Genomic DNA, 26,338 nt, shown 5'->3' with positions numbered 1-26,338 from the left:
GGTATAATTCCATTGGCTTCCATGGAATTATACGAGTATAATGCGGTGGCAAATTAGTCCCAGTGTTAAGGTACATGGAACTGAGAGGACACAAGAAAGTAGACACAGGCCAAAGCATTAAAGGCTAGATCCTCAGGAATTCACAAAATGCATACAGTCGGAATCAGGACTAGTGTACAATGCTGGCATAAAGTCCCTGCTTGTGTTGTTCTGATTCCTAGTTTTAAGGCCAGGAGAGAGCACCAGATCATCTGGTCTGGCCTCCTGTATATCACAGACCATTACATTGCACCAAGCTACCCCATACTGAGCCCAGTAACTTAGCTTTGGCTAAAGCAGATCTTCCACAACGGCCTCCAGTTTGGATTTGAGACATCAAGAGATGGAGAGTCGACCATCTCCCTTGGAAGTTTGTTCCAACAGTTAACCACCTTCACTGCTAAAAAATTGTGCCTAATTTCTAACTTGAGTGTGTCTGGCTTCAGCTTCCAGCCACTGGTTCTTGTTTTGCCTTTCTCTGCTAGACTGAAGAACCCTTTAGTACCCAGTATATATCTGGTGCTACTCTGTGCATGCCCTCCACTGTGTATATTATATTACAGCAGCCTGAGGGCTGCATATGTAATGCCTGCCTGTAAGAGCCACAAGGTGCTGAACAGCAGCAGGCTTAGGACAGCTAGTATGGTGCAACGCCATCACAACCACTCCTCCTTTTTGGTAGCCCTGTCCCCTTCTCATCTACCCTTACAACGAAGAGGACATGTGATGTACAGCCTCTCAGACGGCTGTAGACCACTGCACGTTGACACTTGTGCTTGGGTGATAATCTCCAAACCACGTAGACAAGGTTTGTGTCCAACCTACATGGCCAGTGTGGTGCAAAGTGGGCACAATAACTCCATCTCTAAGACTGGACATTCCATATTAATGTGATCCCAGTGCTGCTAGGTTTGGACCCCCAAGTCTGCAAGATCCTGGATTCAAAATTAAGTGCTGCCAGGTAGTTTCAGAGGAGGATCTATTGCTTACTCAAGTTGGGGTACTGTTTTCTTAGAGTACCTTTTGTATGTTATTTTACGTAACCCATTATAAGTAGCATTCTACAGTTTTGTAGTATTTAGAATAATCATACAAAAACATAGCCACATCATAAAAGCTTTTACAATCATTTTCTGTTACAAACAGGCATATTATAATGAGATGCCGATATAAATCTCCATTAATAGTAAATGCATTTCTGTACAGCAAAGAGGCTAAATAGCAAGACACTTGCCTCCTTATTTGACTCTTTAAAACAATGCTGAGGGGACAGTGATGAATGCAGTCTGTCACTTTGTTTATACCCCATTCTAGAAGGGCTCAAGCACCTGTTAGCTGCCGATTCGCTGTCTTTCCTAGGCATTGCAGATGGGAATGTTTTTCTCATTGTTGCTAGCTGTGACTGCTCAAGCAACGCTTCAGCTGATAAAGGTTGATGCCTTGATGTTAAATCACTGAAGCTCGTAGATAATGTAGAAAAACGAGTGGCTAACAGAGCAGGCTCGCTGGTTAGGTGTGTATTGGTGTTCAGATCTAGGGGAAGGAAAACAGGAATGCAGATTAACCTTCTCAGACATTTTTATCCTCCTTTCCCCCGTGTATCTTTCTGTGCTCTCCGCTAAGCAGTAACTCACATTTACTTATCAGTAAAGGAAGGACTATGATTCTAACATAAAGTGTCAAGGGGGTCATTCATATAAAACAACAACAAAAAAATCCCAAACAAACCAAAAACAAACCCAAAACACTGAGTGACAGTGTTTCTGGGAAGGGCATAGCGTGGGAACAGCTGGGGCAGTGGATAGATGTAGGCCAGGTTGAGTGAATATGTCCAGGCCTGCCAAATGATCAATGATCTGCAATGTGACTGTAGAATCAACATTTTTACACTATATCAAAAATAATCTAATTAAACAAATATTAATTCAATTTTAGGCAAAATGTGGGAGATGCATCACTTTGCAGACATCTTGTCTGAAAGGAGGGTAGTCTTATGAGGTTAAGTTTGGAAAAGAGAGATGGATCTACATGAAAACATTTGATAGATATGTTCCCTTAGAAAACCGTCCTAGTAAGTTTAGTCAATGGAGATTGATTATGCTTCAAATTCTCGCCTCCACCCCCTTCAGTCACAGGCAGCACTGTATACACAAGCTGTAAATGAAACAAGCAATGCAAGAATTCCTAGTTATGTACACAACACTGTAAAGGAACTCGACATAAAAGATTAATAATTGGAAACAAAAGAATTTTGTTATCCCCTCCTTGTAAGTTGTTTAAAGGTACAAGACCAGGTAGCTGGTTATTCCCCCGCATTGTTTGCTTTTGCAATGAAGCCATTTGCAACAAATGTGAGAAACAGTCCCCTGGTAAAGGGCATCAAAATGCCTTCTGGATGAGAACACCAAATAGCTTTGTACGTGCTGACAAGGTCTTGTTTTTGCAGGCACCAGAAACCCTGTTAAAAATTATAGAACAATTGACTTTGGAATGTGGGCAGGTAGCAGGGCTTCCACATGAACTACAAAAAATCTGAAATGGTAGGAATTACTATTCCCCAAAGGGTCAAACCAAACTGTTGTCAGCTACCTACATTTAAACGGGTAAAGGAATCTTTAAAATATTTAAATATATTGTGGAGAAATATAAAGGGCATTACTGTCCAATGTGGAATAAAATAATAAAAGACTGGGAGGAATGGAAGACATATGACATTTCTTGGCTAGGTAGTGTTGTATGGGGACACTTTGGCAAACCAGTAAAGTGCCTGAAACCACTATGGCTTATTGCTAAAAGCAGCCAAGTCAGCAGGCTGTAAATTAGCCAAGTCAGCAGGCTTAGCTTAACCAAGGCAGGAGGGGAGAGGTTTTTTTTGGGTGCCACAGAAAGGGCAGCTTGACCCCTCATCCTTCCTGATAAGAATTATGTTGAAGTTGCTGATACATGTATCTTAGAAGAGCAGGATGTGCCCCAGGAATGTCTATTGGGGCCTCAAGGCTGCAAACTCTGGAAAAACCCACACCTGGTTAATCGATAATCAGAAGGAAACTCTTGCTTGACCATTGAGACTGCTTACTTAACAAGTTTGCTTTAAGGGACATGTCATTCTATTACTAATGTATAAATAAGGGGAAAAAGTTTGAGGTAGGGGGACTGTTCAGGACTGGACTCTCTCTCTCTCTGGATGCATCTTGTGTTTCCCAGCGGCAGACGGGCTGCCGCTGTGCCACTCGAGAGCCACACTCAGCTTTGGTAATTATCAAGGGTTGGGGGTGTTTTACTAACCTCTTGCGGACGTGTGCATAAGTGCTTGAGACTAAGTAAAGTTTAGCTTTAAGTGAAAGCACTCTGGTGTTGTCCGGTTTGTGCCAACCATCTATCGGTCGGACGGCCGTGTCTCCCGATTTATTCCCTGACACCACTCACACAGAGTAAAAGTTACCAAGAGCTTTGGGTTGAAAGAACCCCGGGTAACAGTGTAGCCATGATTGTCTTCTTGTCATGTCCTCATACTACTTCCCACCACATCCATGCACATGTGACTGCTGATCACTGCACTCTGCCAGATCACCAGAAGAGCATTTATTCTCAAGCCACTGACATTACAGGAGATGCTTCATATTTTAAGGCTCTCTGCCACAGTCATAGGTATAGGGGCCAGAAACATATAGCCCCACTTGAGCATCACATTTTGTAGCTTAAAGTCATTTACGCTCATAGGAAGTGGGATAAACGATTGAGAAATAGCAGGGTAGGAGATGATTGCATACTGGGGACCAGTTGTCAGTCCTCGACCATCGTGGCAAGAAGCTTGACTGGAAAAACCAGCTTGCCAAGAAGAAGTAGCGGCTGCAGAAGATGAGGGAGGAGGAGGATGCATCTTGTAATTTCTGCTCTTCTGTCTGGACAGGTCCTGGATACAAGGCATAAAAGCTGGATACCAGTGAGGATGCTGAGGGTGATACCGCTTTGTTTTTGTTGCTGGCATACAGATGCCCAGAGACTTAAGTGTTGCCCTTAAATATTTTAGGCTACACAGCCTATCATCTGTTTTGCCTGAAAACAGCAAAGGACCCTTAGACGGGAGGCCTTAAATGGGCTGTTGAGTTGAACCTCTGGAGGACGGGAGCCATGAACACCTCTCCATATCAATGGCCATAGCCTGAGCAGCAGAGTTATCCCCATCTAGACTGACCTGGAGAGCCATCTTGGCCACTAATTTGCCCTCATCCACTATTGCAGCAGACTCCTGTTTCACCTCATCCAGTAGCCTGTTCTTCACCCTTAAAACATTTCCCACAAGGTAAAATCATAATGACCCAGCACAGCCTGCTGGTTTGCAATCCTAAATTGTAAACTTCCTGTGGAATAATTTTTTCTTCCAAATAGACCCAATTTTTTTTGTCTCTTTTCCTTTGAGCACTGATGTCTGGTGGTGCTCACTCTCTCTCATTAGTAGCAGAGACAACTAGGCAGCCTCAAGGGATATGGGTACACAGATACTCAAACCCCTGCAAGGGGACACAGTACATCCTTTCTGCTCTCTTTACAGTAGGGGGAAGAGAAGATGGGGTCTGGCATAACACCTTGCCGGGCTCAAGGATAGACTCATTGATGGGAGGGCTACTCTACAGGTACTTGCCAGGGCTAAAACATCCACCAGTCTGTGTGACTTCTCACTCCATTTAAATATCAAGAGCTGTGGTCATCCTCTTAAACAGCTCCTGATGAGCCTTGTAGTCATGGGGTAGGGGAGAAATATTGTCCAGTTGTGACAGAATAGACACCCTTGTATTCACACCCTACACACGACTGTAATAAGCATTGTACAAAATAGGCCTTATAAGGTACCATTTGAACACTCAATTTGCTGATCAGTAGTCTCCTGGTAAAATGTGTGGCACCATTGAATGTGAATTTATAAGATTCCTCTGAATGGTGTTATTAACAGAAGATCCAAACCCCACAACACTGTCCAAACAGAAGTTGGTAAACAGGACTGTCCTAAACAAAGGAACATGTGCTCTGCTGAATTTGCATTTAAGCAGTAAACAGAGCCATCAAGCAGGAAGGGAAGACAAAGGAAGTTCAAACAGGTGAAAAAAACAGCAGGGATCATCCTTCCACACAAACTCTTTGGCTCCTGGTTCTCAGCTGGAAATGTTTTTCAAGAGGGGGACTGAAACTATAAACGGGAGGGACTAACACCCTAAGGCACCCCCCTCTCTCTCCCTGCCAATTACATTAATTACACCTGAAGAGACAAAGGAAGCAGGTGTTGGACTCTGGGGGCGGGACCCTGATTTGAGAGTCTGGTCAGTAATCTTAGAATGTGCTGGAAGCATGTGGTGAGAAACTTTGCTTGAATCTAATATAGTTTGGTAAGTTAGGAATTATTAAGCCTTTTATCTGTATTTTTCTTGTAACCATTTCTGACTTTTATGCTCATTACTTGTATTCACTTAAACCCTCTCTTTGTAGTTAATAAACCTGTTTTATTGTTTTAGCTAATCCAGTGTGTTTAAATTGAAGGGTCTGGGAAACTCCATTTGGGGTAACAAATTGGTGCACTTAAAGGAATAATGGATTCAATATATTTGCGCTGCCCAGGAGAGGGCTGGGCAGTACAGGAGATAGGTTTCTGGAGCAGGCTAGGCGCTCCCCAGGCAGATTGGTCAGCACAGCTCCGAGCAGCACCCCTGAAGCACTTATGCCTCTCCCCTGAAAGAGCCCGGCACCAGCCAGCGACACCCCCAGGGCCGTCCCCTGCCCGCGTAGCCTGGCTGCCATGAGGTGCTACCAGATGCCCTTACTCGCCGCTGCCCTGGCGCTCCTGACTCTGCTGCTGCTCCTGAGGAGCCAGGTCAGTGGTGCCGGCCTCCTTTGGGGAAGGGGCAAGAGCATATCAGGGGTGCAGCTCGGAGCTGTGCCACTCACCATGCCTGGGGAGTGTCTGGCTGTGCAGAGGCAGCCCGGCTCAGGGAGCAGGGCAGGGAGGGAGGCTGGGCAGCACCCCTGCTCCCACAGTGTGAAGAGCCTGGGGCCCGAGCAGCTCCCATCAGCTTCCAATCCACCGGCTCCTGGAAGGATGCAATGATTTCAAATTGTGGGGTTCATCCCACAGTTTGAATACCTCAGTGCTAAATGGAAGGCAGAAATGTGAGTGGGCGCATGACCCCATGTGCTCCCCAAAGCGTCACCTCTGGGGGGCACAAATATGCTTGCTTGCCCCAGGTGCTAAAATGCCTAGTTATGTCTTTGATCAAATTAATGTATTTGTTTATTGTTAGAAGGTAAGCTTTGTATTGCACGTTATTGGAAAGGTGTGACCCCTCCCACTACTGGAGTTGTGGTACAGCACAACATGGACTGTCCTTGTAATGAAAAAGCTTTCACATCAAGTACAAAAGAGAAGCACCAAAAAGAGTATAGGTATTTAGAAATTTGATCACGCTTTTTAGTGCGGAGGACGGCTCCTTAGCTAAGAAGCCAGAATCTTTAGCCGGCCTCTTTGAATATTAACCTGCTCCTGAATAAATAACGTATCATGCAGCATGTTACCATTTTATTGTAATTTTGCCTTAATAAAAAAGAAAACAAAAGAAATCCACCTGTGCTATTATATTAGGAATCTAAAAGAGGCTTCAATCTAAATGAGCTTGCGTTCAGAGCTCTGCAACTAGTCAAATATGGACCCCTCAACAGACCTAGAGTCAGCCCATGACACAGGTGGATAGAGAGGTAAAAACAAGGTCCTGTCTACTCCACAAATAAAATTGTCAGGGAGTCTGGTTAAAACTGGTTTTTTTCTTAACATGGTTCCAACTCGTAATGTACATTGGCCCTTCACTGTGTTTGTCCAGATCAGGCTTTACTCTGATTATGAGATTCCTCTGCTATCTGGAACTATATTTGCAATCAGCATAGGGGACAACTGAGTTATAATCATGCTCCCTGACAGGGTTTTATCAAATGCCCCAACAGCTATGTGGGTGAAGCCAGACAATCACTACGCTCTCAAATGAACTCACTCAGAAAAGTGATAGAAGACAAACACACCATATCACCCCTGGGCAAACACTTTTCACAAAATGATCACTCCATACCCGATCTTTCAATACTCATCCTCAAGGGAAACCTACACAACATCCTCAAAAGGTGAGCCTGGGAACTGAAGTTCATGCTGCTAGACACTAAAAGCCATGGATTTAACAGGGACACTGGTTTCATGGCTCATTACAAAAACCTGTAATACACACCTGCTAGCTAAACTTTAATGGCCCACTTCAAACTCTTTTTATATAAACAAGCTAACCCTTATTGCCTACTCTATCTCCAGTGACTTCCTACAACACGTTACCTCTTATGCTTAACTATCTGTCCCAACTTGTATTTAACTCAAACAATCTGATTTCTTTCCTCAGATCGAAGAAGAGTTTTGTGTAGTTTGAAAGCTTGTATCTTCCACCAGCAAAGCTGGTCCAATAAAAGATTACCTCACCTTCCTTGTCTCTCTCATATCCTGGAACGAACATGGCTTTTATTTGTAGGTTAGCCAGGGCCTAAAATTCATTTAGTGGCCACAAAAGTAGGAATGGCAGTAAATACAATCCTCCCTGCCATGGCCTGAACCTCTCAAAAGTAAAACCATTAAGACAAGTAAGTATGTCTTTACCTGAACTGAGTTTTAAGAGGCTTCGAGTGCTATTGTCCATCTCAGTGTGCTGTGTCAGTAGATCACTACTAGTGGACTGTGAAGTTGTCTTAATTTCATTAGCAGGGCTTACACTGTAATCTCTGAAATTTGTACTTCTCTTATCTTTTTGAAGTCTCTTAAAGTCCTTGTTCTGAGGGGTGGAGGAAAGGTAGAGGTGGTCATAACTATCTAGACCAGTATCTCTGTGTGACTTGTATGGGTTCGTTTTGTTGGTGTCACTCAAATGCAATTTCTTGGTTGAAGAAATGTCCTGGTTAAGGTAATAAATATTAGGTTTTTCTATTATGTCCTTCTCAAGAGAGGAGTCTAAGGAATCGTTTTCTGAAAAAGTCACCCGAAATCCTCCTCTTGTGAGTCCGGCTCTTATTTTGTCTGGGGAGCGCAGGGATGAACGCATTTGTGGTGGTGATGGAAGGGATCTGTATTCTGGCAAAAAACAAGCACAAACATAGGAGTTAAAAATTGTGAAAACTGCAAAACATTCACCTAAAGTTATTTTTATTCATATTCCAACTTCGCACTTAAGTTGCCGGCATTTGTAAGCCTCCTATGAAGAACTGGCCCCCACAGAAAGAAATCATAAGAAAGCAGGGACCTGAATGTAACATGTCTTATGTTGTACACACTTATGAAATCATACATTAGAGATGGAAAAGGTCCATTAGATCTCAGCTATCCCTTCTCCTACAAGAACCAATTCAGGATTATTCCTTACAACATATTCCCCAGTGCTTGAAAAATTCCGGTATTAAATGTTTCAAATGATGGGGCTTCCACCATTTCTCTTAAGCCTCACATTTAGATGACCTGTCACCATTCACAATCATGTTCTTTTTGTGATGTTCATTGCCCCCCAAAATCTCCAACAACTTTCAAACAGTGGAAATTCAAAGAGAGTAACATACTTCTCTAGTGGACTTTGCAAGATCCAGTGCTAATGGTTTTGAAGTTTTAACTCTTTTGCTGCAACAAGTAAAGGGTGTGAGAGCTGGGAGCCTGTGCAGTGAGGAGACATTGGTGAGCTGGCAGGGGACCTATGATGGAGGGGCCACTGCCCAGCTGGACCAACCACTATCAACCTCTGCAGTTGTGCTTGTGAGCAGAGAGCAAAGCAGCACTTGTGAAAATCCTGCAGCAGGAAAATCCAGTCCTTGCTCTTCTGAGCTAGAGACAACACCAGCAGGAGGTGCTGGATATAGCCTAGCACAATTCCTGACGGGAAGACAACTCAGAACTGCTGTTCCAACTCTTGATTATCATACACATTGTAAGGAGAGTGATCACTTTAGATAAGCTATTACCAACAGGAGAGTGGGTTTGTGGGGGGGGGTGGGAGGGGAGGAGAAAACCTGGATTTGTGCTGGAAATGGCCCAACTTGATCATCATACACATTGTAAGGAGAGTGATCACTTTAGATAAGCCATTACCAGCAGGAGAGTGGGGTGGGGGGAGAGAAAACCTTTTGTAGTGGTAAACAGCCATTTTTTCATGCTTTGTGTGTATAAAAAGATCTTCTGTACTTTCCACAGTATGCATCCGATGAAGTGAGCTGTAGCTCACGAAAGCTTATGCTCAAATAAATTGGTTAGTCTCTAAGGTGCCACAAGTACTCCTTTTCTTTTTGTTCCAACTCTGGAAAAGAATCTATCTCCAAAGTGGCCAGACACAAAGAGTAGCCAAATCAGATAAAAGGCAAAAACAGCTTATGAAAACTTTTACAACAGATGACGCTCAGGTAGACTAGGCAGTTCTCTAAAACCTGGTGACCACGCTTGTGTCAAATTGGATAGCCAACTACAGCAGTAATAAAGAAAAATAATTCAGTGCTCAAATCATGTGCAGGGCTGGCCCTACACCAAATGGCACCCCAGGCAAGGAACGTCTTTGGCACCCCCCCTCATTTGTTAAACTTTTGAATACCTTATTTTTTATTGCATTTGTGGCCCATTTGATTATTTTGATGCACGATTTGCTCGCATGATTTATCCATTATATAAGACAATACATTTGCACATTAGGCTAGGATCTGTAAAGTTGTATTTATTCATGCTAACAACAAAAACAGCACCCGGTGCCCCCTCAACCCCAGCACCCCAGACAGCTGTCTCGGTCTCCTGTCCCTAAATCCGGCCCTGATCATATGTGACTGAGACCAACAGTGGAGAGTTCAACAGAAGCTATCAACATCTACAGTTTGTTCCTCAGAAAGAGCAATCCGAGCAAAATTTACACATGACAGATGCAGAAGAAAATTCAAGAATTCCAAACCGACCTCTGCCGGTCGTTGCAACTAATGGACTGCCAGATGATCAAGTTGTTATATATTGTTACTAGTGTAATTAGAAAACCAGAACAGAGAGAGTACCAATTCAGAGATACTTAACACATTGATCTGTACTGAACTTTAAAGATAGGGTGATAGTGTACATTTTGTAAATGGTAGGAATGTAAACCTTAGGAGATGTAATGGAATGCTTAACTGTATTATACTGAAGTAACAGAAGGGTAGCCATGTTAGTTTGGATCTGTGAAAGCGGCAAAGAGTCCAGTGGCACCTTATAGACTAACAGCTGTACTGGAGCACAAGCTTTCGTGGGTGAATACCCACTTCGTCGGATGCATGTGGTGGAAATTTCCAGAGGCATGTATAAATATGCAAGCAAGAATCAGGCTAGGGATAACGAGGTTAGTTCAATCAGGGAGGATGAGGCCCTCTTCTAGCAGTTGAGGTGACTGTATTATACTGTTCAACCACTAGATGGTGCTAAAAGAAAAGGAGTACTTGTGGCACCTTAGGGTATGTCTACACTACGAAATTAGGTCGAATTTATAGAAGTCGGTTTTTTAGAAATCGGTTTTATATATTCGAGTGTGTGTGTCCCCACAGAAAATGCTCTAAGTGCATTAAGTGCATTAACTCGGCGGAGTGCTTCCACAGTACCGAGGCTAGAGTCGACTTCCGGAGCGTTGCACTGTGGGTAGCTATCCCACAGTTCCCGCAGTCTCTGCTGCCCATTGGAATTCTGGGTTGAGATCCCAGTGCCTGATGGGGCTAAAACATTGTCGCGGGTGGTTCTGGGTACATATTGTCAGGCCCCCATTCCCTCCCTCCCTCCGTGAAAGCAAGGGCAGATAATCGTTTCGCGCCTTTTTTCCTGAGTTACCTGTGCAGACGCCATACCACGGCAAGCATGGAGCCTGCTCAGCTCACTGTCACCATATGTCTTCTGGGTGCTGGCAGACGCGGTACTGCATTACTACACAGCAGCAGCAACCCATTGCCTTGTGGCAACAGACGGTGCAATAGGACTGGTAGCCATCATCGTCATGTCTGAGGTGCTCCTGGTCGCGTCTGTGACGTCGATCAGGAGCGCCTGGGCAGACATGGGCGCAGGGACTAAATTTGGAGTGACGTGATCAGGTCATTCTCTTTAGTCCTGCAGTCAGTCCTATTGAACCATCTTATGGTGAGCAGGCAGGTGATACGGATTGCTAGCAGTCCTATTGCATCATCTTCTGCCAGGCAGGCAAGAGATGAGGATGGCTAGCAGTCCTATTGTACCATCTTCTGCCGAGCAGCCATGAGATGTGGATGGCATGCAGTCCTTCTGCACTGTCTGCTGCCAGCCAAAGATGTAAAAGATAGATGGAGTGTATCAAAACAAGAAATAGACCAGATTTGTTTTGTACTCATTTGCAACCCCCTCTCTCTGCCCCCCGTCTAGGGGACTCATTCCTCTAGGTCACACAGCACTCAGTCACAGAGAAGGTGCAGCGAGGTAAATCTAGCCATCTATCAATCAGAGGCCAGACTAACCTCCTTGTTCCAATAAGAACAATAACTTAGGTGCACCATTTCTTATTGGAACCCTCCCTGAAGTCCTGCCTGAAATACTCCTTGATGTAAAGCCACCCCCTTTGTTGATTTTAACTCGCTGTAAGCCAACCCTGTAAGCTGTGTCATCAGTCGCCCCTCCCTGCGTCAGAGCAGTGGCAAACAATCGTGTATCTGAGCTGAGAGTGCTGTCCAGAGCAGTCACAATGGAGCACTCTGGGATAGCTCCCAGAGGCCAATACTGTCGAATTGCGTCCACAGTACCCCAAATTTGACCCGGCAAGGCCGATTTAAACGCTAATCCACTTGTCAGGGGTGGAGTAAGGAAATGGATTTTAAGAGCCCTTTAAGTCGAAATAAAGGGCTTCATCATGTGGACGGGTGCAGGTTTACATCGATTTAACGCTGCTAAATTCGACCTAAAGTCCTAGTGTAGACCAGGGCTTAGAGACTAACAAATTGTAATATACCTTATTTAAGCTAACCTCGGCCATACCGGATAGAACAGGAGAGGAGACTACAGTGAACCTACGTGTGTATCACTGAGCAGGAAGCTCTGGCCAGTCCACACCTGGTACAAAATCCTGACCTGTTTGTAGCAGCCCTTCGGCCTATCGTGTACAGGACATACATGACAACTATACTCAGAGCACCACTTCGACTGGAACAGTCACTTAATAGATTCAGAGATTCCAAGGCCATAAGGGACCACTGTGATCATCTAGTCTGATATCCTGTATAGCACAGGCCATAGGATTTCCTGGAATTCATTCCTGTTTGTACAAGAGCAGATCTTTTAGAAAAGCACCCAATCTGGATTTAAAATTTGCCTATGATAGAGAATCCACCACAAGCAGAGGTAAATTGTTCCAATGTTAATATTAGATTCAGTAGTGCAGCAGGATGAATTTGAAAAAGAATTACAGGATTATTATTGGTATAGGAAAGAATTAAAAGTCCCATTGTTGAAAGAAAATTGAAGATTGAAAGATTTACCATCTTCCAGATGACTGTGATTCAGCAACTGTTTTCCTGCCACTTCTTCCAGCTGAAAAATATTTGAAACATCAAATCATGCACTTCGTACTGACACAAAAGGGTCCGAGTCATCCACTTATTAAAAGAAAATTTGAAAATGTGAAGCCATGGGCTTGTCTAGCCCTTGTGCTCCCTGAGTGAAAGGATTGCAGCTGTGCCCATCCTGTCCAGGCTACAAGACAGAGAGACTTTCTATGGCTACAGATGGCAACACTGATAACAAATTAGGTGCAGAACACAAGAGTGCAGGCTTGAACACAAATTTAAAAGAAGCTTTTCAAACATGAAGTCACTAGCACCAAGAATTCAAACCCACAGTACGTCTGCTTCATTAGAAGTCTGCATTAAGGTTAAGAATTAAACACAAACATCAGGACAATCAAAAGTAAAGATTCCCACACCCAGGGGAACTAGGTCACGCTGCATGTCTGAAGTAGTCTATATACCCATTTATGATTTTAAGCTGATAGTTGTAGGTACAATGAATCAGAGTATAGCCTCAGCTCAAGTAGCCCAAAGAGGATGGAAAATGAAGTTTCCCCTTGTGGATGGGAGTCCCCAGGTGGTGGTGGCAAGCCAGTGTGGAGGTACACTGTCCGCTCCTGCCAATATGGAGCATATGGGGAGAGCTAACGGCATGGCTAGAGCATGTGCCACACCGTCAATTTGGGGCTGTTATTACCACGTTAGAGCAAGCCATTCAGTGTGCCCTGGGATCAAGCTATCTATGCTGCCCCCATGTGTACCAACTGCAGTTCTGGGACAACTGAGCTGGCCTAATATGTGGGCAACTTATTGTAGCTGTAGGATCCATAGTTATGAATTTCTTGACTATTGTGCATTTCAATTCCCAATCTTAAGGTTCTATTCATAAAGATTTTTGCACTGAACTTAATGTGCCTTTTAAATGATGTTAAAGTAAAAGAAAAAAGCTAAACTAAACTATGCTATCCAGCCAATCTACACTCATATTACATACAACTGCTAAGGAAGGAAGGAGAAAAAAAATTAAAGCATCACCAAAAATAGATACAAGTCACTTAAAAGAAAAGCAGGCAATGTGCAAGCATACTGTTAGTGCTTAAACAACAACTCAAGAGTGTCTTACTTGTGTTCCCAGTGTGTTGCTGCATTGTTTATTCTCTCTGGCTGTGCTGCTGGCCTGTACTGCAGAAGCAGATGAAGTGTTTATTGAGGAATCCTTTGCTTGGCATTTTAACAGAAGTTTATGAGTTAACTGCATTTGGCTTGACTCTGTTAAACAGAAAATAATTAGAAGCCATGACTCAACATTGCAGAGGTAACTAGAAAGCGGTTGCTTTATTATGGGAGAAGCGTTGATTCTCAGAAAGAACTACCTGATCATTTGCAATTTTCAAAACCTCTCCCTAAAAAACATGCACCGTGCACATTGTGCACTCACTAATGTCTGGGCCTTGCAGGATGATTATTAAAGAGTAAGAGAGCTCAAAAAGGGGGCCAAAGGTCCTTGAAGCCCAGAGCAGCCCGTGACCAAAAAGGAAATGAAAAGGTTGGGAGTGCATTCTTTTTTAATACCTTTCAGCCTCATATTTGGGCTCACAATGGGACACCCCCAGGACCCCAACAATCACTCCTTTACAGCAGATTCCAACCTAGCAGCATGGGGGATGCACAAAGCCCAGAGTGTGGATCTACACAGCCAAATCTCAAAGGCAGTGCACTTTAGTTTTGGTACATGGACTGTAGTCAGTAGCTTGAACTTTTTCCTTTTAAAGAGATGCTAATTATTGAGTGATTTCTAAAATTAGTTAGAACAAAACATGAGGCTACGCTTCCTCCTGTATTTTCAATACCTGCATATTTCCAACCTTGTATACAGGCCTACTATACATCTTTGTATTTGCTACATTAATTGGTAAGAAGCAACTTACCAGTTTGATTTCTGCTACTATCAATATCTAAACTAGATACTGAAGAAGTCCCTTTATCTACTGCATAGTTCTTCACTGTATTCTCCCTACAGCTGCAACAGAAAAGAGATTTACCAGGGTTAGATGTGGAGTAATATGAGTAAGAGTGGCAGAATCAAGCCCTGCAACTGTACCCAAATGTAATAGAATTTTAGTACCCTGTTTACACTCCTTTACTTCCTCAAAATGTCATTTCTTACCAGTTACATTTTATAACAAATACCCCCACCCTCTGGATGCAAGTACAGACAAGAAAAATATGACTGGTTTAAAGGGCATGCCATAGATACCAGAAGTTTCTGATCTACCACTTTCTCTTCTACCACAAAGAACAGGAGTACTTGTGGCGCCTTAGAGACTAACAAATTTATTTGAGCATAAGGTTTTGTGGGCTACAGCCCACTTCATCAGATGCATGCGGTGGAAAATATAGTAGGACAATTTTATATACACAGAAAACATGAAACAATGGGTGTTACCATGCACACTATAATGAGAGTGATCAGTTACGGTGAGCTGTTATCAGCAGGAGAGAAAAAAAAAACAACCTTTTGTAGTGATAATCAAGATGGGCCATTTCCAGCAGTTGACAAGAACGTGAGGAACAGTAGGGGGGAAAAATAAACATGGGGAAACAGTTTTACTTTGTGTAATGTCCCATCCACTCCCAGTCTTTATTCAAGCCTAATTTAATGGTTTCCAGTTTGCAAATTAATTCCAATTCAGCAGTCTCTCATTGGAGTCTGTTTTTGAAGTTTTTTTGTTGTAATATTGCGACTTTTAGGTCTGTAATTGAGTGACCAGGGAGATTGAAGTGTTCTCTGACTGGTTTTTGAATGTTATAATTCTTGACGTCTGATTTGTGTCCATTTATTCTTGTACGTAGAGAGTGTCCAGTTTGACCAATGTACATGGCAGAGGGGCATTGCTGGCACATGATGGCATATATCACATTGGTAGATGTGCAGGTGAACGAGCCTCTGATAGTGTGGCTGATGTGATTAGGCCCTATGATGGTGTCCCCTGAATAGATATGTGGACACAGTTGGCAACGGGCTTTGCTGCAAAGTAAACCACTGTCTATCCCAGCATAGAAGAGTGACAATTTTCTTAGGGCTGTTCTACTCAAACATTTAGCTTATGGCAATTTGAGGTGTAAATCTATCTCCGCACACTAACTATTTCTTAGAGTGCTTTGATCCAGTCCCGTTTCAAAGTGGGGTAGATCAAAGCACACTAAGGAACTGTTAGTGTGCATCAGCAGGGTCCACAAACAGTTCCTTAGTGTGCTTTCATCTATCCTGCTTTGCAACGGGACTCAGTCAAAGTGCACTAAGGAACTATTAATGCTTGTCTACAAAGTGCACTAGTGTACACCAGCTGGGGTATAAATTCTAGCACATACAAGCATATTGCATACTAACTGGCTGCATGGACCCTCCTGGCAGGCACTACACATTCCCTAAGTGCACACGGATGTAGGACTGTTCGAAATGGGATGATATCATCATGCACTAGGCAACTTTTAGTGAGTGCCATCAGGGTCCACATGGCCAGTTAACGTGCGACACTATGGTGCACACTAGAATTCACACCCCAGCTAGTGCACTTTAAAGCACCACATAGACAAGCCCTCAGTGTGCATCAGCAGGGTCCATATGGAAAGTTAGTGTGTGGCAGGTTAGCATGGGGTAGATTCATATTCCAGCTTGCTGTGAACTAAATGGTCATGTATACAAGCCCTTACATTAACTTAAAATGGATTCAGATCGGATGGTCTAATCTTGCTTCCTTTGAAGACAATGGTAAAATGGTCAGTCCTGGAAGTGGCTGAGATCCCTAATTTTCCCCTGAAGACAATGGGAGTTGGGGAACAATCATCACTGTTCAGGAGGCACTGAGAACCTCATGGGATGGGGATCACAATGGGTTTAGTCAGAGACAGGGCAGAAAAATATGCTGAATATATCTCAGGGTTCAGGCACTTTACCCTCTCTCTATACTGTTTCAGCTATGTAAATGCGATCACATTTTGTTAAAATGTTTGTAAAGAGTTACTGGTATGTAAACAGATTTTCAAGACTTGTGTATGCCAATCTGGAACAGAGCCCTTTGCAGCATTTAAAATATTGTTGATTGTTACTTTGGTGAAGCAAGGAGAGAGAAGTACTATGACTGATGCTGTATGTTGAGTGGAAAAAGGAAATCCCTACCACTGTTGTATTTGGGTCCTTTAGGGAAGTTGGGCTACAGACAGAGTTACTTTATACATGACAAGCACTTGCATGTCTGGTGTTAATAAGACATTGCAAAACACTTCTGGCCCAATTTTTAAAAGAGCTCAGGTCCTGTTTAGGCACCCAGCTGAAGCAGCCAGATTTTCAAAGGTAGAAAATCTTGCCACTTGAGTTAGGCACCTAAAAGGAATCTGGGCTCTTTTCAAAAGCTTGCCTTTTATATTCAGAGAAATTATATACTTCTGTGTGCCAGTTAATCATGTTGCATGTTGCCTTTGGTAGCATAACCCAAAGCAATATATTTTGTAAATACAGGTACAACTTATGGTGCTGTAAAGAACTGAAACAATTTAGAGAAAACTTGAGTTGAATAATACAAAACCCTATGAATTAGCAAATTGACACAAAGCAAAGAAAGACAGATTTCCCAGTGATATAGCTAAGGTGTGTTCCATAATATTCCCTTCCGTTGTAGTGCTTAGTCATTTTTTAGATAATCAGAGTTGAACAGATTTTAGGCAGAACAGTAAAGTACCAATCATTTTTTACAGCCCTTGATTTCTACAGGAGATAATTCCAAAGGATAGTAACTATTTACCATCAGGGCCAAACTGAAGTCAGTTGAGTGGCATCTCCTTACCCAAAGCTGAATTTGGCCCAGAGACTCATAGGGTATGTCTACACAGGGATAAAAGACCCTCAGCACAGCTGTGGCTGGCCAGGGTCAGCTGACTCGGGCTCATGGTGCTAAAAATTGCTGCGTAGACATTCGGGCTCAGGGGAGCCCGAGCTCTGGGATTCTCCACCCTCGCAGAGTCCTAGAGCTCAGGCTCCAGCCTAAGCCCAAATGTCTGTACAGCAATTTTTCAGCCCCGAAGCCAAAGCCCCACGAGCCTAAGTCAGCTGACCCAAGCCAGCCGTCGGATTTTTATCCCTGGGTAGACATACCCATAGATTCCTGATGGCAGAGGGTTTGTTATATTTATTTCCAGGGACTTTGTCTACCTGGCAAAGGAACATCAAATCACTATGTAGGGCACTATCAATTAAACACAAAACAAACTTTCTTACCTTACGCTTTCTTTTTCAGAAAATAAACAATCCTCTTTTCTCTTTAGGCCAAAATGCAGCATGGCAGATTTTCTTTCACTCTCCCTCACTATTCTGTCATCTAAAAAGAGGAAAGATTAGTTGAACATTTCTAGATTTCCTTTTGCGTATAAGCACACTAGCGTTACAGTGTAGCCCCGACGTATGTTATCACAAGTGTAAGCAAAAACAGACTCTCTTAACTGCCACAGCAACAGCCTGTATACTGCATAACCACAACTTGGGGAAGTAAAATATTAACAATTAAAGCCTTTCCCACACCAGGTGAAATTCCATTAATGATTAGAAAACTGACAACATATTAACCTAACCAAAGAAAAAGATATACGTAACCCCATTTGGAATGTATGGGATACGCTCACAGTGCAGCTGCTAATATTATTACAAAAGTATTTCCATATGAAAACTCAGCGTATCACTTTATTAGCAAGTTAATTCAAAATCAGAAGGGAATTAATTTCTAAGATTCTGATAAATTGCTTTATCACCCATTGCCCAAATGTGTGCATTTAGTGTCACCAAGAAACATAAGATGAACGCATTGAATTTTTTTTGTTTGAGGGAGTGGTAGCACCTGTTTAAATGAAGATTACACAAACAACTCCACTCTATCCCCCCTCCCCCTTTCAACTGCTTATGCCTTTCTTAAACTTTCACTTTTCAGGCTGTAATTTTCAGACATTACACTAACGTGTGCTATCTACACTTACGATAGCTCTGCCAAGCTGGCCTAGCTCGAGTAAAAGGAGCCACACGGCAAAGTAACACTCCAGTTGCTGTGTCCACATAGCTGGAGCTTCACTCACTCATGTGTGGCACTAAAGATTTGTCTACGTGGTGCGGTAATGCACTCTACGGAGGTGTGATTTCTAAAGCGCACTAACACGTACTGCATTAATTGAGCGGCACAAACCCTGCTGGGGCACTTTAACGTAGCGCTGTCTGAAATAGTATTACGTTAAGATGCATTCTGGAACTTTTAGTGTGCATCTGCATCATCTACACAGATCAGTTGATGCACAACACATTAGCGCGCTTTAGAAATCACAACCCCGTAGAGTGGATCACTTCACCAGGTAGTCAAGCCCTTAGACAGCTGGGGCCATATCCCATGGTTCTTTGCACTGCAGTAAGCTGAGAGTGGTGGTTTTGGCACAGGGACAAAACCTGTGGCTAGAGGGGTGTTTGTGGGGCTAAGGGCAGAACATTTGAAGGGCAGGCTACTGGAAGAGTTAGAACACAAGCAGGGGGGCCTAACAGCCTCCAGCCTTTTGGAGTGAAAGCTCTATCGACACAAGACTGAAAGAAGTTACAGTCTGCTCCCCTTCCTGTCACTGGATGTGCTGTAAACAGTGAGATCTCACCTTTCCCTGTGTCAGAGTTCAAGGCTGAAACATGGAGATCTCTGACTAAACGCTACATTAGCTGCTGGGACTCTCAGCAGTGTTCTGGACTGGGGCTGTGGGTAAGTAATACAACATGTGCTGTGCCCATTACTAGCACTTTGAGTGCTTCTATAGCTCAGAAGTACCCAGGAATGTTGTGCCCATAATTCTGAAATTATCACCTCATTATCACTTCATTCATTCAGAAATTTATATCAGCACACATGAGCAGGCACCTCTCCATCCGATGAAGTGAGCTGTAGCTCACGAAAGCTCATGCTCAAATAAATTGGTTAGTCTCTAAGGTGCCACAAGTACTCCTTTTCTTTTCACCTCTCCATGATAAACAATCAGCAGGTCTGAAGAAGTCAAAATGCAAGTGTCTCAAGCCACTGAAAGGTCCACCAATGGAACCCCTGTTCCTTAGCAAAACTCCAATCCCTGTTACGTTAAGCCAAAGATTTTCAAATGGCTGCCCAATTCAATAAGTCTTTTAGTCTATGTCATGAAGCTTTCCAGACTCTGGCTCTGGCTGACCACTGGAGGGAAAAGGCCCAGAGGCATGGCTCTCCATGGAGAACACCCCCCTGCCCACTACAGACAGTCTAACCCAAGGATCCAAGAAGATTGTAACTCCTGCAATAGGATATATTAGAGAGAGAACACCCAGATGGGAGAGTCCCATTCAGGGCTTTAAAGACCAGAACTAACACCTTGAATTGCACTCAAAGAAGAATCCGATATCCCAGTACAGAGCATTGGTGTTACATGCTCATAGCAGCTCACCCTCCTTAAGAAGTGAGTTACACAGTATTCTGCACCAGTTGGAATCTTCAGATGTTTTTCAAGGACAGCCAGAAGTAGAGCACATTTTCTTAACTTGGCTAGGCACGTGGTGAGCTGTGACTGTCCCTTTCTTTCTGTTCTTGTTCCCTTACTTTTATTAACTCCTCTTTCCTTGCTATTCATGGTCACCCTACCTCACCCAACGTGAAATAAATAGCTCAACAACAAAACATGTAACTAGCACAAAATCAAGCCAATTTATCATTACATTCATTGGTTTATATGTTACAGCCCCATCCCCACCCCTTCATTTGTTTAGGTCTTTTAAATCCTAAACCCTCCAGGGCAGGAACAGTCTGTGTTTGTAGGACCCAACACAAAGTGGCCCAACTCCCCCAGTATGCTACAGAGCTACCTGAGCCAATTTTATGGTTGTTACAGAGACCATGAGACCCCAGATGAATATAATAAAATCAACGTAAACATTTGTTACAGGGTGACTGACGGTTTAAGAGGGAGCAGGGCCAGTGTACTTGTGCTGCACCAGCTGACCCAGGGCTGGTCTACCCCTAAAACACTGTACAAGGGCAGCTGTGCCTCTGTAGCACTTCAGTGAAGATGCTACCTATACTGACAGGAGGGCTTCTTGCATCGGCATAGATATTCTACCTCCCCCAGAGGTGGTAGCTCTGTTGATGGGAGAAGCTCTCTCATCAACATAGCACTGCTTACACCAGGGGTTGGAATGCCTTATAGCAACCTAATTTCTTAGACCTGGCCCCGGATTAGGAGGGCCCCTGACCTGGGGAAGTAAGAAAGACCTAATGAGTCAGAAGTAGGAAGCAAGGTTTCCAGTGTCCCATGGGAGAGGAAGCAGAATGAGTGCCTGAAAGGTAAAGAGGAAACATCCCCTGGGAGTTATAGCCCAGCGTGAACTGCAGAACTGTGTTTGTTTGGTTTGCTTAAGTTTGGGAAAATAAAACCATCTAAAAGAGACTCTGGGTGTGGCAATGGATCCTTTGCAGGGTGAGGAGAAGCCCTGCCTCGTTACAACATTGAAATCGATGTCCACAGCAAAACACCTGATGATTCCAAAGCCAGGCCTAAAAAGATCTAAGTCAAGGTGGGGAGGAATTTAAGGGAGCAGAGTGGTGCTGTTCATTACCATGGCTCCAACAGAGATTTCAAGCTAGGATCTAAATACCAATAGTAAACTTTTCAAGTGTGCCTCTGAATTAGGAGCTTAACTTCCATTGACTTTGAATAAGGTCTAGGCTCTCTTGTGCTGGAATCACTTTTGAAAAGGGACTGAGGCCTGGTCTACGCTACAGGGTTAGGTTGACATAAGCTGCCCTGCGTCTTGTGGAAGGCTCTTCACTTAAATTTGGCTCCCGCCGACATAAGTGCCTCTCTATGCTGATGTAGTAACACCACCTCCCCGAGTGGCGTGGAGTCACGGTCGATGTAATTAGGTGGGCGCAGAGTCAGTGTAGAGGCTGCGTTACTTACAACTGTTACTGCCTTTCAGCAGCCATCCCACAGTGCCCCATGCTGGCAATACAATCGATAACAAGCGCGCCTGGTGAGGACGCACACCACTATTACAAAGAGCCAAGCATGCGTGCACACCAATGATTTAATAACTGTAGTGTCTGTGTGCTGTCGTAAGTTAGGTCGACATAGTTTTGTCATGTAGCCATGGCCTAAGTTACTCAAGGCTCTTTAAAATTTTAGCCCAAGTATACATACTTACCTTAGTCCACTTTGGGGTCAGAGTGCCTCAGACATGCCAAGAGAGGGACAGAATTATTAGCCACACTCTTCCCTAACTCATAGTAGCTGTGCACTGAACTGAGTATCCAAACGGAAAAAGGCTAGCCAACATAGGGCATACTTCACTTTCCAGTCTACTGCCATGGCAACCGCCTGCTTTGACTTCAGCTCTTTCACATGGATTCTGTAGTGAAGTCATGAACCTGCTTTTGTCTTCAGTTATTTCCATAGCAACAGACTGCAACGTGATAAATTCAGGATGAAGACTTAATTCTAGGTTGAGCATAAAGTGATGCTGAGGTCTAATCAAGTACCTTCAAACAGTCGGAAAAAACACAGAATTATAAAACATTTAACTGGAGCGCAGCTCTGCACAGACTGTAGAAACAATCCTTCTTACACACAGCAGAAAAGACTGTAGACCAGGGATGAGCCTTTACAAAGCAACACTTTGTGGCTGAGTCAGCATTACTAGGAGTGCCTTATGTTTTTCATTTCCTATGCTGAGGATTAAAATTTGTAAAGTTACATTTATACAATTGCTTGTTTGGATTTTCTAGGAAAAGGAAGGAAAAATACTGAGCTGTTAAACTTGCAGAGCTTGTAAGGTCTCTGAACCACAACTATGGGAACTGTAGAGATGACTGGTTTTGCCAGCTTTACCTGCAGAACTTGGAAGAACAACAATTTGTATGGTTATAAACTCAGCAAGAAGGGAGGAGCCCGTGGAGCTGATAAACGACATGGGAGAAAGCTCCTTCCCATGGTGTGTATGAACTGCCACAACAGTTTATGACACTGATCCAGTAATAACAGATTGCTGCTACTGAATACCTTTTCTTCAGCATTCAACAGTAATATCTCTCACCCAGTTTTTCCAGGGCTTGTAGCGTATAGACAGCGAACAGTCTATAATCGGATTCTTTTCTGGTAATGGGGTTGAGGCGCAGATCCAGCTCTGAGAGGACTGGTAATGTTTGGAGGCGAGACACTTCCAGCAAGGATGAGATATGATTGTAATATAAATTCAGATTTTGTAACAAATATAAATATTCAATACCCTGTAAGGAAAAAAACAAAGTTATATATTTAATAGAGTAGGAGCATGGTATAGTCTTTAGAGCCCTAAACAGAGAGACTTCCACAGGATTACTGTGGCATGCTGGTCAAGTCTTTTACATTCTTTGCACTCGATCTCTCTATCTGTAAACTGGTGATAATTATACTTACGTATAGCTCTGTAAAGCACTGGGAGATATTCAGATAAAAGGCACTCTAAAAGGGTTATTATCCTATGACCCAAATAGAGACGGAAAGCAATACAGGATAACCTCTGATAAGCAAACATCATTTAGCCAATCAGTTCTGAATGGCTTCACTTTCTCCCAGTTGCCTTTCACATCACATATGGTTTACCACACACCCATTTGTCTGAATAGTTTGGAGGGCTTCAGTCACAATCAATATTCCTTTCTGCAGAACTTTTTTTTTTTTAACTTTTGTTACCTAGAAAGGTGATTGAACTCTGAGAGTGACCCAGCTGTGGAAACTGAGGCAGGGAGCTGTAGCACCACAAAGGGGTGCTTGGGAGGTGGCAAGCCAGCCATGCTTGCTAAGAGAAGTTTGATTGCAGAGAAAGTCAACCCAGAGGAAAAGGAGCTAAGAAAAACTGTAGAATGGTTATTCTGAACCTGAGGAGCTGGACATCTTTATGAGTGCTTGTCTACCCTGCTGAAAAGGAAGGTACAAGTTCTTTTGGGGTTTTTGGTTGATACTATGTAGTCAGGAGCGAATCCCTTGGGGTTTTTTTGGTTCGTTGTTTTTTCCCCTTTGCTTTGTCACAAGGGAGAACTGGAATTGCTTTTACAGGTCCCAAATTAATTCCCCACCTAAAAGAAGGAAACAGAACTCTTTGCCTGGAGGAGGGAATGGGACTGTTGGGTTACCAAAAGGGTAATCATGAAAAGTTTTTCCCTGCCTGAGGTGAAAGGAAACCAGTTTGCTTTAGTCAGGTTATCAGATTGACTAGATTTTTTAAAAAATAAATTGTTAATCCTTTATAACAGCAAATCTCTTACAAAGTCTTTGGAGGTTGTAGAGAGTTCAACAGAGAATGGGGAACTTACCTCTAGACTGACAATCATATTTCTGGACAGATCTAATGATTGGAGACTTTTAAAATTTTTGAAGGCATCTCCAAGGGAGTGGATTTTCCCTGCATATGTTCCCTGCAGTGAGAGGGACTCCACCTGTTCTGAAAGAAAAGAACTTGTAAAGGTCCTAAGGTCTCTCCTAGTTTTCTAAAAACTGAATGTAACTTATATTTTAGATTGTTCAATAACCCCAGTTTCATCAGCTTCTTGTATGTGCACGAGCCTTACTTTTTCATTTTTAGAGGTCTCTCTTGTTCAGTAACAGTGAGCTGAAGTGCCCTTTTTTTGAGAGAAAATCTAACCCCACTAGAATTCTGCAGTGAATGCCCCAAGTGCCCTAGAAGAGGGGAGAAATCACAGTACTACTTCCTTTAAAATAACCCTTATTTCAGGACTATAGTGTCCAGACCCACCATAGAAAACTGACTTATGTTGCGGGTGTCATACCCTTTAGAGCTCCACAGGAGAACTAACCTGGAGGGGAAATAGGAAATTTGGGCTTATATAGCGCTCTATTCTGCTGGTGTCTGTTACCATGACCCAACATTATCTACATTAGGGGAAATACTCTGCACTGGTAAAGTAAGTGGGCAAGTCCTTATTAAAAAAAAAAAAAGTGCCATAACACACTTCTGGTACTTCCTCGAAAAGTGCCAGAATGGTGTTCTAAAGCATTCTGGCATGTCGTGATCCCTGGGTAGAGTGTTTATTCCAGGTCTGCCATGCCCTGCTGGCTTCTCAACAAGTTTCTCTTCCAGTTATCTATCAGCATCTGGACACACCTTGGGTCAATCTTGAGGTACTACTGTCATTTGAGTCACAACACGAAGACGGTGGAGGCCTTGGGGCTCTGTGTCTCACTGCCCCAGAATAGAGCAGTGAGAAGTCCTCCAGGCAGCCTAGAATGGATGCAGAGAAGCAGCCAATCAGAGGGGCCACTGGAGTGGAATAAGATGGAGCGACCAATAAGGGGCCAGATAAAAGGCAAGCAGCAAAGCAGAGTCTTCAGTTGCTGTGTGGAGCTTGATGAGGGAGGACTGGGTGCCTGGCTGGCTAGAGAAACAGGAGCAGGACCATGGACAGCTCACTGAAGAGAGCTCTCCAGACAGAACCACCCAGGGAAGGTTGCCAAAGACTGGGTGCCTGGCTGGCTGGCTAGAATAGCAGCAGGATCATGAAAAGGTCAATGTGGGAACTGAGCACAGAACCTGGACAGACCAGATAAGGGTACCGAGATGAGTCCTGCTAGTCTGGTTGCAGACTGAGCCCAGGGAGGGCTGCTGAAAAAGACAGCAGCTGAGGGTACCAAGATGGGCTCCGGCTGGGTGGTTGAAGAAGGCAGTGCCTCTGGGAAAAAGCCTAAGAACTACAGCCCCATACCAGGGCCAGGATAAGAACTCGGGATTCTATACTCTGGAATTGGGGACAGCGTATGCAACTTGGCTGGACAGCTGAGTTGCCGAAGACCTGCTGAGAGAACCATTGGCTGGGGGTTGCTCACAAGAGGTGGGTGCCACCCTGTTGAAAAAACTAGACCCAAATGCAGGATCACACCCAACCAACCAAAGGGGGCCCCCCGCGTGATGTGAGTGCCACCCCTGAAAAGAACTGTGACTGCAGGTACATTGGCCAAAGAAAGGGGGAACTCATAAGAGGCGGGTGCCAACCGCATTACAAAGACCATGCATGGATAAGCTTTGCAAGAACTCAGTTGGAAGAGAGCAACGTTTAAGGGATTTTCTGCAAAAGGATTTTGCTGTATATGAAAGACTAGGAATTACCTCCACAGCAGCTCAGTCTCAGCCTGGAGTTTGTTTGCACTGAACCTTAGAAGATTTGGTTTCCTGACAGCAGGTGAGAACTGTAAATTGTTATGATCACTCCCTTCTTGTGTGACCTGATCATGTTCTATACCTGGCTTAATGTTCATCCTGTCTGAGCATCTCTGGATGTCTGTAGCTCTCTCTCATTTGGTATGGCTAACATTATGCTGCTACAGCACTGAAAGAAATACAATCCTTGCCATTCCAGCTTTTTTAATTAACCTGTTGATTGTGTACACTCAACTGATCTCACTACAGCTGAATTACCATAACCACACACTGACTGTGTAGCCAGCCTTGGGAACATTCAGCCAAGAATTAATTTCTATTCAGAGCAGGGCTTGACAACTCCACTTGACAGTGTTGCTAGTAGGCATATTTTCCTGGCAACTGCCATCAACTACTGCAGAACTGAGTTAATTTAAAAATAAACTATAGCTTCCAGCCCATATGGCTACAAACAAAACTCAGAACCAGAGTGTAACAGAT

General features: G+C 43.6%; 1 protein-coding gene across 1 annotated transcript in view; it reads right to left on the bottom strand.

Moving 5' to 3' along the window:
* LRRC36 (leucine rich repeat containing 36) overlaps positions 1 to 26,338 on the bottom strand; it is a 39,645-nt gene that overhangs the window by 11,065 nt on the left and 2,242 nt on the right. The window contains exons 2-9 of the mRNA XM_077831480.1: positions 24,000 to 24,127; positions 22,742 to 22,934; positions 17,891 to 17,990; positions 14,544 to 14,635; positions 13,739 to 13,884; positions 12,589 to 12,640; positions 7,715 to 8,182; positions 1,274 to 1,572 (exon numbers count right to left, since the gene is read on the bottom strand). Of these exons, the coding sequence (XP_077687606.1) occupies positions 1,274 to 1,572; positions 7,715 to 8,182; positions 12,589 to 12,640; positions 13,739 to 13,884; positions 14,544 to 14,635; positions 17,891 to 17,990; positions 22,742 to 22,934; positions 24,000 to 24,127 (1,478 nt within the window). The remainder of the gene's footprint in view (positions 1 to 1,273; positions 1,573 to 7,714; positions 8,183 to 12,588; positions 12,641 to 13,738; positions 13,885 to 14,543; positions 14,636 to 17,890; positions 17,991 to 22,741; positions 22,935 to 23,999; positions 24,128 to 26,338) is intronic.

This window comes from Eretmochelys imbricata, chromosome 12 (genome assembly GCF_965152235.1).
Source record: "Eretmochelys imbricata isolate rEreImb1 chromosome 12, rEreImb1.hap1, whole genome shotgun sequence".
NCBI classification, from domain to species: domain Eukaryota; kingdom Metazoa; phylum Chordata; order Testudines; family Cheloniidae; genus Eretmochelys; species Eretmochelys imbricata.
Note: the sequence above shows the minus strand (reverse complement) of the source record. Positions and strands in the feature narration are given on the sequence as shown.